Below are 12,373 nucleotides of genomic sequence, written 5' to 3' on the forward strand. Positions count from 1 at the left end.
AAATCCTATCTTTAGTCTCCTTATCATCAAATCGTTGTAATAGAATAACAGTCAAATGGTAGTCATTAGTTATTTACCTGAAAAATCCGTTATGTATGACACATTGGGATCTAAGCATCCAAAAACCGTTATAACAGCCGTTAGATTGGGAGAGAGAGAGAGAGGGCTGGTTCAAAGCTTTCCTTCTCCCCCCATCGCCCATATTTAGTGATAGAAAGCAAGGGGAAGGAAAAAAAAAAAAAAAAAAAACCCTCTTCGTTACTCCGCTCCCTTATCTCTCCCTTTTCTCTGTCTCCATAGAATCTCTTGGAAAAAAATCAATAAAAGGAAGCGTTCGTCTCTCTCTTTCTGGTGTGATTTGATGGGCGCTCAGATCTGAGGTCCCCGTCGGCGGTCTCCATCACCCGAGGCCCTTTGAGTGTAGATTGCACCGAGGTTGGATTTTTATCAGTATATTCACAAGTTTTGGAACTTACCTTGATGTTTTTCCCTTTCTTTTCATCAAAAAATTTAATCTTTATGGTAGGGAGAGAGTAGTGGATTCTATTTTGTTCGGTTGCTCAGGCCGTTGCATTGGAATCGATGAGCCTAAGTTGCGTGCTTGAGGGGAGACAGATGATGGGATGGTGACTTTGTTAGTCCCTTTCCAAGTGGTAGTTTTCTGGGTAGTTTTCTCTCTTCCGTGGAGGGTAAGTGAAGCGGGTTTTTTGATGCTGGGTCTCAGTTCCATCTAATTCCAACTGCCAAAGGAGAAAAGTCCTATTGAAAAGAAGCTAGCTTTGAGTGGTATAAGAGGTCGTGACTGGGGTGTTTGCCGATCTATAGTGTGGACCCAGTGTTATAGAGAAAAAAGAAGTGGAATTGAACTCTGCTTTGCTGTTAGGTTTACTTTTCTGGATTTTATTCAAGGTTTGAATTTTATATTGTTTTTTATCAACATATTTCTCTAATTGATGCTTTTTGGTTTCTTTCTCTTGATTTTATGCAGTTTTAGAAAGGCAAGTTTGGATTTTGATGTTGGTCTGTTATTAATGTTTTTGTTGTTATTGTTGCTTTTCTGCTTACTTTCTTTGATGTTATTCAATTCAAAAAGGGCAAGTTTGGATTTTTGAAGTTGGTCTGTGATTATATAGTTGTTGTTGTTGCTGTTTTAGTTTTCCAGTTTGTGATTGTGGTCTTTTTCTCTTCTTTTTTCAGTCACAGGGGAGGGAGAGGGTGCCAGGGCTTTGTATTTAAGGGAGCGAGGGTTTGCATAGATAGATGTCGTGGGGGATGCAGAGGCGGGGCTCGTTGAGATGAGGGATGTCAGAGGCGTGGATGAACTTCGTGAGGGCCTGCTGGGGGCCGTCGTCGGCTCAGTACATCCACTCAGGCTCTGATGCAGTCGGCCGGCAAGATGGGTTGCTCTGGTACAAGGACAGTGGCCAGCACACAACTGGGGAGTTCTCCATGGCTGTTGTCCAGGCAAACAACTTGCTTGAGGACCAGAGCCAGATTGAGTCAGGTCCACTCAGCTCACTTGAGTCAGGGCCATACGGGACCTTCGTCGGGATCTATGATGGGCATGGTGGCCCGGAGACATCCCGATATATCAATGATCATCTCTTCCACCATGTCAAAAGTAAGGTTCTGCAGATGGAGCTTTGATGCTTTAGTAATTTTTCTGTAGTAATTTTTCTATCTTAATGAGTTGATATTTTTTTGTTTCTTTGCTTCGATCTGCTTGGAGGCATATGAATTTTATCATTTATAGCATCAGTAGTCGATTTTGAATGGTTAAAAATGCATCTTTTCTCCCTACTAGAAGGCTGCGAATGCTGATACTTTCTTTCATCTGTTGAAAATATGTTAATATGATCCATGATCATGTCACTGCTCAAGAAATGGGCTTTATTTTGTTGCCTCTAAAATTTGGATTGTGTGCTAGTTTTTGTTTTCATTTTACTCAGCATCAAGTATATGTGCTATCTCATCTGGATCTGAATAATCTGTGGGATTTGGATTCTAGTGAGCTTCTTGATAGAACTAGTAATTGGAACTTATTACAACACTGGTTCTTTTTTTTTTTTTTTTTTGCACCTTTGGAATTTTTATCAGTATATCTGGAAGCATGGTGTTAGGACTATATACAATGATTTTTTACTTGGCCATACTTATCATTGTTTATGCCTTTTCACCTCCAAAAGGGTATGTTACTGGAGGCGCACTTTTGTATTTCCTGTCATTGAGTGTGCCCCTTGACAGTAGCATCGATTCTTGCCAGGATTTGCATCTGAGCAACAGTCAATGTCAGCTGAAGTTCTAAGGAAGGCATTCCAAGCTACAGAAGAAGGGTTCTTTTCTCTGGTCACTAAACAGTGGCTTATGAAACCTCAGATTGCAGCTGTTGGCTCTTGCTGCCTGGTTGGTGTGATCTGCGGCGGAACCCTTTATGTTGCTAATGTTGGAGATTCCCGTGTTGTTTTAGGGAGGCTTGTCAAGGCAACTGGTGAGGTTCTTGCAATGCAGTTATCAATGGAGCACAATGTGGGCATCGAGTCTGTTAGACAAGAATTATATTCATTGCATCCAGATGATTCACAGATTGTAGTTTTGAAACATAATGTTTGGCGTGTGAAGGGCCTTATCCAGGTATTCATTCCATACTGTGGTCATATGGTGATATTTATTGGGTTGTCATATTTACTTTGAAGCACTGAGGCAAAACAATCTTGTCCTTGTATAAGCCTTGTCATTACGATTAGCTGGATGTTTGTATGCATGTTCGTTATATCTATGGTGTTATCCTTTCAAATTCTCTGTAGATGTTTTTTTGGCTGCCTCCAGCTTCAAGGTTACAGATAGATATGTCGAGAATCATGAAAATTTTCTAGCCTATTTTCTATATCTTCCCACCTGTAATGTCTCAGCCATTGCTCAAAGAATTTATGGGTACATCAGATGTCAAAGTCTGTACGTTTTTTGTTTTGCAAGATCTTTTTTTTCTCTGGTGTTTATTTAATTTCTTTGAGGAATTTTGCTGCTTAATCTTTTCCGAAACATAACATCATTTAGCCATTCATATTGCTGGTGCACATTATACATAGGTGCAACACAATCTGACTCCTAGTGTTGGCAAAGTTATAGTGGTGATTTGCTTTCTCCATATTTGCTTATAACTTAACAAGTTCTGTCCAAAATATTCACCCTGGCAAAGATCTCAGATTTATATTGGTGTTGACGCTTCTTATCTCAGTTTATACAGTGTGTATAAAATCTCGGCCCTTATTCTCTGGTCTAAGATACAGCAATAAAGTCAGGATATAGGACAATATGATATCAAAGCATCAGCTCACAATTGAGATTCTTCAGTCACTTTTTAACTATATCAGATATGCTCTTTTAATTCATAAATCTCAAAATCAATGCTTTGGAAATAAGTGGTGAAACCCGAGCCGAGCTTGATCAAGCTTCGCTTGAAATTATTTTTGAGCTTGAATTTTCAGATCAAGCTTGGTTCATTTATCATTTGACTGAGCCTAATTTCAGCTTGATTTTGAACCCAGCTAAAGATGACCTGATCAATCAGCTGGATTATTTGAAACAAGTTGAAATCAATTCAAGCTTGTATCAAGCTTGACACAAGATCAACTGAAGAACAGTTTAAGTTTGAATTAACATATAACTGATTTAAACAATTGAATTTAGAAAATAATTAACACTTAATCATAAAACATGAATCTAAAAATTTATGAAACACATAATTAGATACTTTATCACTTCATAAAACATAATAATTTAACTAAGCCATCAATGGAATTGTTTATATTATTATAGTACATATTATACATAATATTATAATCTATAATATTTTCAAGCCTCAGCAAGCTGAGCTAAAATAGTAGTTCGCATGTAAATATGATTATAGGCTCAGGTTCAGCTCAAGAATTGGCTTGTCAAGTTGCTTATGCTGCAAACTTAAGCCATCACGTTAAGCTTGGCTCACTGTACGTACCCACATGCACCTGCATGTGTGCAACACACACACACACAGAGTGAGAGAGAGAGAGAATCTATGAATATATCTTTTGGGGATTTGCTAAAGCATCAGTTAGACAAAAACTGGATGGTGCCAATAAAGTTCATGTAGTTACTTATTACAAGGCATTTACTTTGAGAATCCAGACCATTGATTATGATCTAAGCCTCTTAGAATGCTTGCAAATGAGAATTCATCTATTAAATCAAACTGAAAAGTCATAATGTCTTTAGAAATATCCTTATATAGGAAATCATTGAACATTTAATTTTTGGTTTCTAGACCTTTTAATATAATCATCTGATAATGTTTTCCCCCCCACTTTAGATGTTCTGTCATTGTTTTGCTGTTACAGGTTGGGTCCTCAGTTATAGGATGCCATCTCATCTCTGTGTTTGTCATTTAGCAGGTCAAATACTTGGAAGGATTTAGGGTATTCTTGTATCATAGCCAGGCATTCAGACTGTCATAACTGACCCATGTGACCATGTGATTGACTTTTTTGTATGTATGTATTTAATGTGTGGCTGAATTACAAGAATGCCCTTGACCTTAAAAGCTTGAAACAAAAACTGAGGTATTTAGGTAATTTGCATTTTGAGTAAACTTCTCTGATTTAGTTTGTGTCTGCAAGCACATATACAGACATACACAGAAACATATAGGTATGTGCATATGTTGTATTTGTAGGTCTCCAAGAACTTGTCTTCTTCTTGACCGACATCTTATTTGATTCCTCATTCACAAAAGCATGATTTCACTGCAGGTCTCTAGGTCGATTGGAGACATATACCTAAAAAAGCCAGAGTATAACAGGGAGCCTTTGTATGTGAAGTTTCGTCTTCGAGAACCTTTCAAAAGGCCAATACTTAGTTCTGAACCTTCAATTTTGGTGCAACCTCTGCAACTACAAGATCAGTTTCTTATATTTGCCTCTGATGGACTTTGGGAGCACATCAGCAATCAGGAAGCAGTCGACATTGTTCAAAATCATCCCCGCAGTGTATGTTTTCCGTCTCAGTCATTGCCTTTCATACAAAATCAAAAGAAATTGAGTGCCTTTTGGTTCAGGAATAGTTGGCTGAGAATTATACATGTCTCAAAACATCACTGTAGATTTAGAATGACTAGTTAGTTGATGTTAATTACTGCTATGTGAAATAATCTATTGCTTTTAATGTTATGCAGATTTAAGTTGGTCTGTTTCTTCTCTAGGTGATAGCAGTACCTGTACATTGGCAGTATATGTCAATGGACAGGCAATAAATCTCCACATTCTTGGGTCTTTTATGTTTATTAAATGCCAATAGGGCTTAACAGACTTTGTAAGATGATGGTAAGATCAATAACATGGAATAAGTCTGTTTGTTGGGCAAGTATTCCGGCATAGATACATAGAACCAGTATAGGAGAGACAAGAATACTATAGCACTTTAAGACATTAAACTATAGTTAGGACTTGGGAGTTCCTCAAATGCCACTGGAATTGATGGATGAATATTTGGTTAATGCATGTTAAAGAAGACGAAAAAGTACTTCATCAAGGAAATAGTTAGAAGGATTTGCAAGGGGTTCAGGAGACTTGCAAGACCCTAGATGGAAGTTGTTTAAACCAATTAAAGAAAACTTGCATCAAATGAAAATTTTGTCCAAGCTAGAAGTCCACTTATATGGGACAGACAGGACTCTGGTTGTTTCTTTATTGACAGTATCATATAATTTGCTCTAGCATCGAGATGAAGTTGCCTGTAAAAAATTTGAATGTCATTAATAAAGAAGAGTTGAACTGGAAGTGAATTTCTTTGATGTAAGAGTAGTTGATCATTGAAAACTGAATACTATGTTAATTGTCACTTGTGTAAAGGAGGATGATTTTGGATCAACATTTTTTGAAGAGAGTTTAGCAGCCATGGTGCAATATATATTTGTAATGTACATGGATGTTTCTATGCTATCCACATTGGAAACATTTCATTTTCTCTTTTATTAGTTTATCTGTATTTATATAGTTTGTGAATAAGTTCTGTACATGCATCATAATTTTCACATATGGATGCACAGGCACTTAGGTGGCTCATCTAGGCACCTGGACAGCCCTACTGCCTTTTTGCTTGGTGCTTGCAAGGCCTGAGGCTGTTGCCTGAGTGCCTAGGTTGGCACTTGGGAAGGGCTGCTTTTGTATGGAGCAAGCAGTTTATTCCTTTGTTTATTGAAGAAATTAAATCTTTAACTTGTTCTCTTATTAAATGCATAAATAAATATTTACTTGAAGAGAAAAAGAAATTGAGTATATTTGTTATCTGTTGCACAAACATTAATTGAAGCTAGAGCATATCATGTTGTTTGGAAACATTAGATGCTTTTAATCATTTAATAGGAAATTTATTAAGCTAGATCAATAAAATCAAAAAATTTCTTATACCATAAGTAATTGACAACATTATGATTATCAACTTAAATAGTTTTTGGTTTGCTTTTTATTAAGCATGTACTATATATCAGGGTATCATGACTCTATTTATTATATATCATACCATTTACAACTACATGATGGCTAGCTTTCATTTCCAACTAGAATGAAAAGTACTGTTTGTCTGATCTCGCTCTATGTGGGCTTGTGACCTACCTTGAGATTTTATTTTAGAAAGCATCTTTCTCAAGATTTCATAGAATATGGAATTCATTGAGATCAAGCAATATGTTATTATGCTGCCACCTGTTTTCTTGTTCAATGTGGTTTCATAAGCAAGGAGGAAGGAGGGAACTCTTGTAAAAGCTAAATGAGAAAAAGGGTAACTTGAGGAAAGATTTAGGGCTAAGCTGATCCTAATCTCAAGGATCATTAAGTGGAGTTAGGAGAAGCTCAGATCTTTCACATCCTTACTCGATCAACTTGGATCCATGAACAACTTGAATGTAGTATTTGAAGAACAATGACATTCAAGATTGTAGTGGAATTCTTATCCTTCTGATTGAAGTTTCATATTAAGCCAATGACAGCATAAAAGTGACACACATGGCTAGAATACATGGATTTGTGTATAACATTGATTTGTATAGGAATACAGGAGGTATTATTAGTGGGGATGGTCTAAAATAACTTATGGATGCCTTCTTTATTTCATGAGGAAGATGCATGATATAAATAGATAATCATGTTTCCTCTCTTAGATTTTGTTCATTAAAATTATTCTTCATTATCAACCAAATATTACATAAAGGGTTCTACATCGACATCCTCCTTATCTTTAATATGTTGATTAACTTTTGTTATTTTCCTATAAGTCTTAACAAGGGTATCCTCAGATTCATTGGTAGAATTTTGAAATGGTGGAGTGGGAATAATGGCTAATATTGTATTCCAAGTGATGCCCTCCCTTCCTCCTTTTTATCCTCTTGCAGCAGATATGGTTTTATTACATAATTTGAAATTTCAGTTTACTTTAAAAAAAAAAAAATTCAAAAAGGGCTCTAGGTAAATTTCTTTAACAATTTCATTTTCAAGATTAATTTCATATATTAATCTTTGATGGTTGTTATATAAAAAAATTGTGTTACCATTTTCTTAATCATGTAGTTGGTTTACCTTGGACATAGGAGAACTTTTTTTGTGCTACAAGCTGAGAATCTATCTCATCTCTTGAGGGACATTATGTTCTTTAGGGAACTAAAGAATATGAGGGGAGAAGGGATGAGTATGTAATAGATGGAGTGCTAGGGATGTGTGATGCAGCTCAGATTTCATGGATGCTGCTTCCCACTTCTTCATATTACTTCAAGAAAGCTGTAGTACAACTGTACAAAGGTGAGGGGAAAAGTTAACTGGTTATCCCTTGCGGACGGTATGTGAAAAGTCATTTTCTGTCTTTTAAATTCTTTTTTTTTAAAAAAAAAAAGACGAAGAAAGTTCTTTGAAGAGAAAAAAAAGTTTGGTAACATCATTTGAGAAGTTCCTCCTAAAGAAGCATAAGCCAAAAAGTGGCTTTTTAGCAGAAACATAAAACTGGCTTTTGACTTCTGCCTTAGTGACCTTACTCTGTCGCTAACATGGTATGCCCACTTGTCAAATATAGTTCTATAATATGTATTTATCCAACACTGACCGTACAAAAAGGTGCACTTTAATTCAAATTTTTTAGATGGAAATACTTCTTGAGAATGACTTTAGAAAAGCAGAGGCATTGCCAAACATGCCCAAAGAAATCTTAGGATGAAAATTCAAGAGATTTATTCTCTTGCTTGAGGCTTGAACTCATATAGACTGACGATTGGACAAAATAATGTGAGAGTGGTTTGTGTCATTGGGCTGGGATTTAGCTATTAGCTGGGAAATGGTGTCAGGTTAAGGTTATTAGAGGGATTACAGTGCTCTTTGACTTCCTATATAGGATATTAATTTTCTAATTATTTTCCAAATTGCTTTATGGAAAGATGACATTGCACTAGACTATTTTATGGTGAGAAGTGAGGAAGTAATTTGGCACCTTTGGTGATGTCAAAGAAGATGAATTTCTATATTGAAGTCCTACAAGCTTACAATCAGCTCTACATGGTCGATGACAAGAGGCTTTGAGGGATAATAAAAATGGCAGAGTCTGGTAATTGATACTGGATTGAGGAAGCAGGTGCGGGAAATTTGAAAAGATAGAGCAAGATCGGAAGTGCCTACAGGTTTAGCTATATCATATAACTGAAGGTGATAAAAGTCTGCACATTTGATAGTTTAAAAATAGAATATATAAGAGAGGCACAATGAAAACTTAGACATTTAGAAACAGAACAAATACAAACTTAATTGCACCCTGAAGATTGTGAAGTAAATGGGTGCTGGTCCATGAAGTCTTTAATAACATGGAAATCCAGCCGTTCACCTCGGCCTGTCATTGTAGAAAGGCCCCAAACCATGATAATATCCCAATGGGCTTAATGACATTACCTGATAAATGCATAATGCAGCTGTTCCTTCTGCACCTATTAATGGAATTCGGAATAGGTTTTGGACAGCCTGCAATTTTCTTTCTTTGTACCTAAGGGTGTAGGTTGGTTTGGTTGGCTCTATATGACCAACACAGCAGGTCCCTGATTATTGACCCAGAACTGACCCATTTAACAATTAGCTTGAGTTCAATTGAACAGTAGACCTATTAAAACCCTCAATCATAACTTCAGTAGCAGACCTGTATTCAACTGTACAAAGTTAGGGCCAAGTTGGGGTCAGCTTTCACCATGCTTTCTTTTATGTTCATTCGAATATTTTGGATTGACCAAAGTTGGAAGAGCATGACTTCAGCATCCGGTCAACCCTGAAGGCTTTAGTATGTGAGCTTTTTTTTATCTTCAATGAACCAATTGTTTTCTGTTTTTACCACACCCAGTTGAGTTTTACTTGCATAAAGTCAGATTCAAGAGCAAATTCATCAGAAATTATTCTTCACTTGTTGTATTTTATAAATGCAAGCCTTCTAGTATATGCTTGACCTGTAAGTGGGAACTCTTGTTGTGTATTAATGTAGATAAGATTTGTTCAGGGAAGACTTTGCATTCGATATAAGTAAAAGAGACAAGTATGCCTAATGAAATTTGCAATTTCAAGCCATGGATCTGTCAAATATGCCCGTATCACTGAGAAACTATAAAGGTGTAAACTAACTATATTTGTAATGAGAAGGATCAGAAACTTCACCCTTGATGAATTTCGGATGTATTGAGATTACTTAATTATTTTTGGGATTTGTACCTTGATAAGAAGTCAGACATTACTACCCATTTTCTTGTTATGCAATACCAGTAACAGATCTATTATGATTTGTGTCAAAAGTTTCTAGGTTAGAAAAAGGAAAAGCATATAAATTTGCCATGGCATGAGATATTGGTGATGGTTTTGGATGAGGAAGAGGCTTAATCGCTAATGGTTCGTGGTTCTTATTTAAAGAGGATAGGCATGCCACTTAGTAGCATTCTTTATTTGTGTCTTATTTATGATTATTAAAGTAGTTTGTGAGATACTTCTAAAATATCTAGTGAAAAAATTAAGAACATATTGGAATTTCTGATCCATGGATTAAGTATTTATATTAAGAAACTGGACCTTTGTGCTCTTTGTGCATTTTACAGCATCCTCATCTGCATAGGTGTTGAAGGCCCAGCCAGATACAGCATACAAGGAGTTGAACTTGAACTGCTTGCATGTCACTGGTTTCAAGAGATTGTTAAAACTTCGTACTACTATCTCTTTTGGAAACTTCTACACAAGTATAATCATATAAGATATCTATGCAAAGTGCATCATTCACATGTAGATAGTTAATCTCTTGCACATCCATTTGCTTATACAGAGTGAGGAAAATATTTAGAGCTTAAGCTGGTTACCATTGTGCAATTTAGTCACCTCTTTTGTTGAAAAGACATTTGATTTATTCTACAATATCACTGTAAAAAGTAATAATCAGAACTAATTTATTCCCTGTATTGCTGAGAATAACATTTAGACGGCCGGTCGGAGATCCATATTTAACACTAGCATATGGTGGCCTTGACTTGAATCTTGACATGTTGTTATGAAGTTGTAGGGTTAGGATCCCTGTCTTGTCATGTAAAAGCATATGGGAAACCACTTTTTCTTCCCTGAAGATAATTTGCATCAAAGGAATCAATCATTGTTACTTGCCATTTTCTGCAGGGAAGTGCTCGGAGGCTGGTGAAGGCTGCGCTGCAAGAAGCAGCCAAGAAAAGAGAGATGAGGTACTCTGATCTCAAGAAGATTGATCGTGGGGTGCGTCGGCATTTCCATGATGACATCACTGTCGTAGTTGTGTACCTCGATTCAAATCTTGTAAGCAGGGCCACCTCAAACAAAGGTCCCACTCTCTCTGTCAGAGGGGGTGGCATCACCCTACCTGCAAACTCTCTTGCACCTTGCATGACTCCCACGGAACTCAGTAACTCTTGACAAGGCCAGCTCAACTGTTCTACCATCCTATATATGAAACCGAACACTTGATCTTAGTCTAATGATAGGATCTGAAAAATGGGAGGTGAAGCAGCTCATGTACTTGTTTACTCTGCATAAACTATAAAATTGTGCTGCAAAGAATCAGTTCCCTTTGTGTTATGTTTATAAAATAGGGGAACTACTTCTAGTTTCTAAATAGCAGGAAAGGAACTTAAAGGTGAAAATTAAATTATTTGGTAGTATTTTTCATTTCTTCCCATCACTGTTTTAATCTGCATTCCTCTTTCTAAAGAGCTGTGTTTCTGGCACTGCGTGTTGTCTCATAATTTTATTCTTTTGTTGGTTTTATTCTCACCATTATATCTCAGAATATTTCTACTCTAGTTTGAAGGGATGAGTAAAATGTTATTTGTGAATCTCAGAAGCTCCCTTGTACTTTAACCTTACCTATTTGTAATGGTGTTCGGTGGGAGTTGTTCATCACGGCCAAGGTCATGGTTTTTACCGGTGATATTTTCTAACTATTGTTTACCTTTAAATATTTTTAAAATAAATTTTAAATTAATATCTTAATATTGTTGTAAATGTTGGATTTATTATATTGATCAAGATATCAATATCTCAGTCAGCTGAGATCTTATGAAATCTTGGTTTTGTTGAAAATTGATTGCTTTTCATATCAAAGAGATGAATTGAAATCTGGATTATGACCACCTACTGAGATTACTGAGATCTTGGGTTTCAAACACTATGATTTGGCAGGATAAATGGTAGGTTGTTCCCTCCTTTGTTTTAGTTAATCCTACAAGCAAACAAGGCTAAAGGGAATAATATCTTGTTATCAAATACCAAATTACTAATGCAATTGTAGCATCGAGAGGCTAGTGTTTTGTTATGCCACCACATCGAGAGGCCAGTGTTGTGTTATACCACCACATCGAAGCAGTGCCACTGTCATATAGGTTTTTAAGCTTGGGCTGGTCTTCCATCCAATAGCTTAAGCTCTTGGACGGTGAGCTTGTGACATTGTATTAGAGATGAGATCAATGTGTATCATAATTTTATTAGTCATGTAGGCCTTTGACTAGATGATTTCAAGGTTGACTAAGATCGGAAAAGGCTGCGTACGACCTCAAACATGGATGGGCCCTCCTCCCTCAAGTAAGAGCCAATCCACGATGATGGCATCATGAGGTTGGATAACATACATTTTTCTACATTTAATATATATATATATATATATATATATATATATATATATATATATATATATATATATATATATATATATATATATATATATATATATATATGATAGCAGAAAGTGAGAGTAAATGAAGTGATTAAGTAAACTATCTACGTCAGCAGTAAATTTTTATCCATGAATGTCATGCAGATCAAAA

At 36.2% G+C, this 12,373-nt stretch overlaps 1 protein-coding gene across 3 annotated transcripts; it reads left to right on the forward strand.

The window, feature by feature from the left end:
* Positions 1-207: 207 nt before the first annotated feature.
* On the forward strand, positions 208-11,212 carry LOC105042553 (probable protein phosphatase 2C 60). 3 transcript variants are annotated; one of them, XM_010919822.4, is made up of 6 exons: positions 218-435; positions 527-909; positions 1,198-1,621; positions 2,264-2,631; positions 4,785-5,021; positions 10,698-11,212. In XM_010919822.4, exons 3-6 carry the CDS (start codon positions 1,303-1,305, stop codon positions 10,965-10,967), a joined length of 1,194 nt encoding a protein of 397 aa, XP_010918124.1. In that variant the 5' UTR covers positions 218-435; positions 527-909; positions 1,198-1,302; the 3' UTR covers positions 10,968-11,212. The 3 variants fall into 3 exon arrangements, with proteins under 3 accessions (XP_010918123.1, XP_010918124.1, XP_019705711.1); XM_019850152.3 differs by having other exon boundaries at positions 219-435; positions 527-689; XM_010919821.4 differs by lacking the exon at positions 527-909 and having other exon boundaries at positions 208-435.
* Positions 11,213-12,373: the final 1,161 nt, after the last annotated feature.

This window comes from Elaeis guineensis, chromosome 4 (assembly GCF_000442705.2).
Source record: "Elaeis guineensis isolate ETL-2024a chromosome 4, EG11, whole genome shotgun sequence".
NCBI classification, from domain to species: domain Eukaryota; kingdom Viridiplantae; phylum Streptophyta; class Magnoliopsida; order Arecales; family Arecaceae; genus Elaeis; species Elaeis guineensis.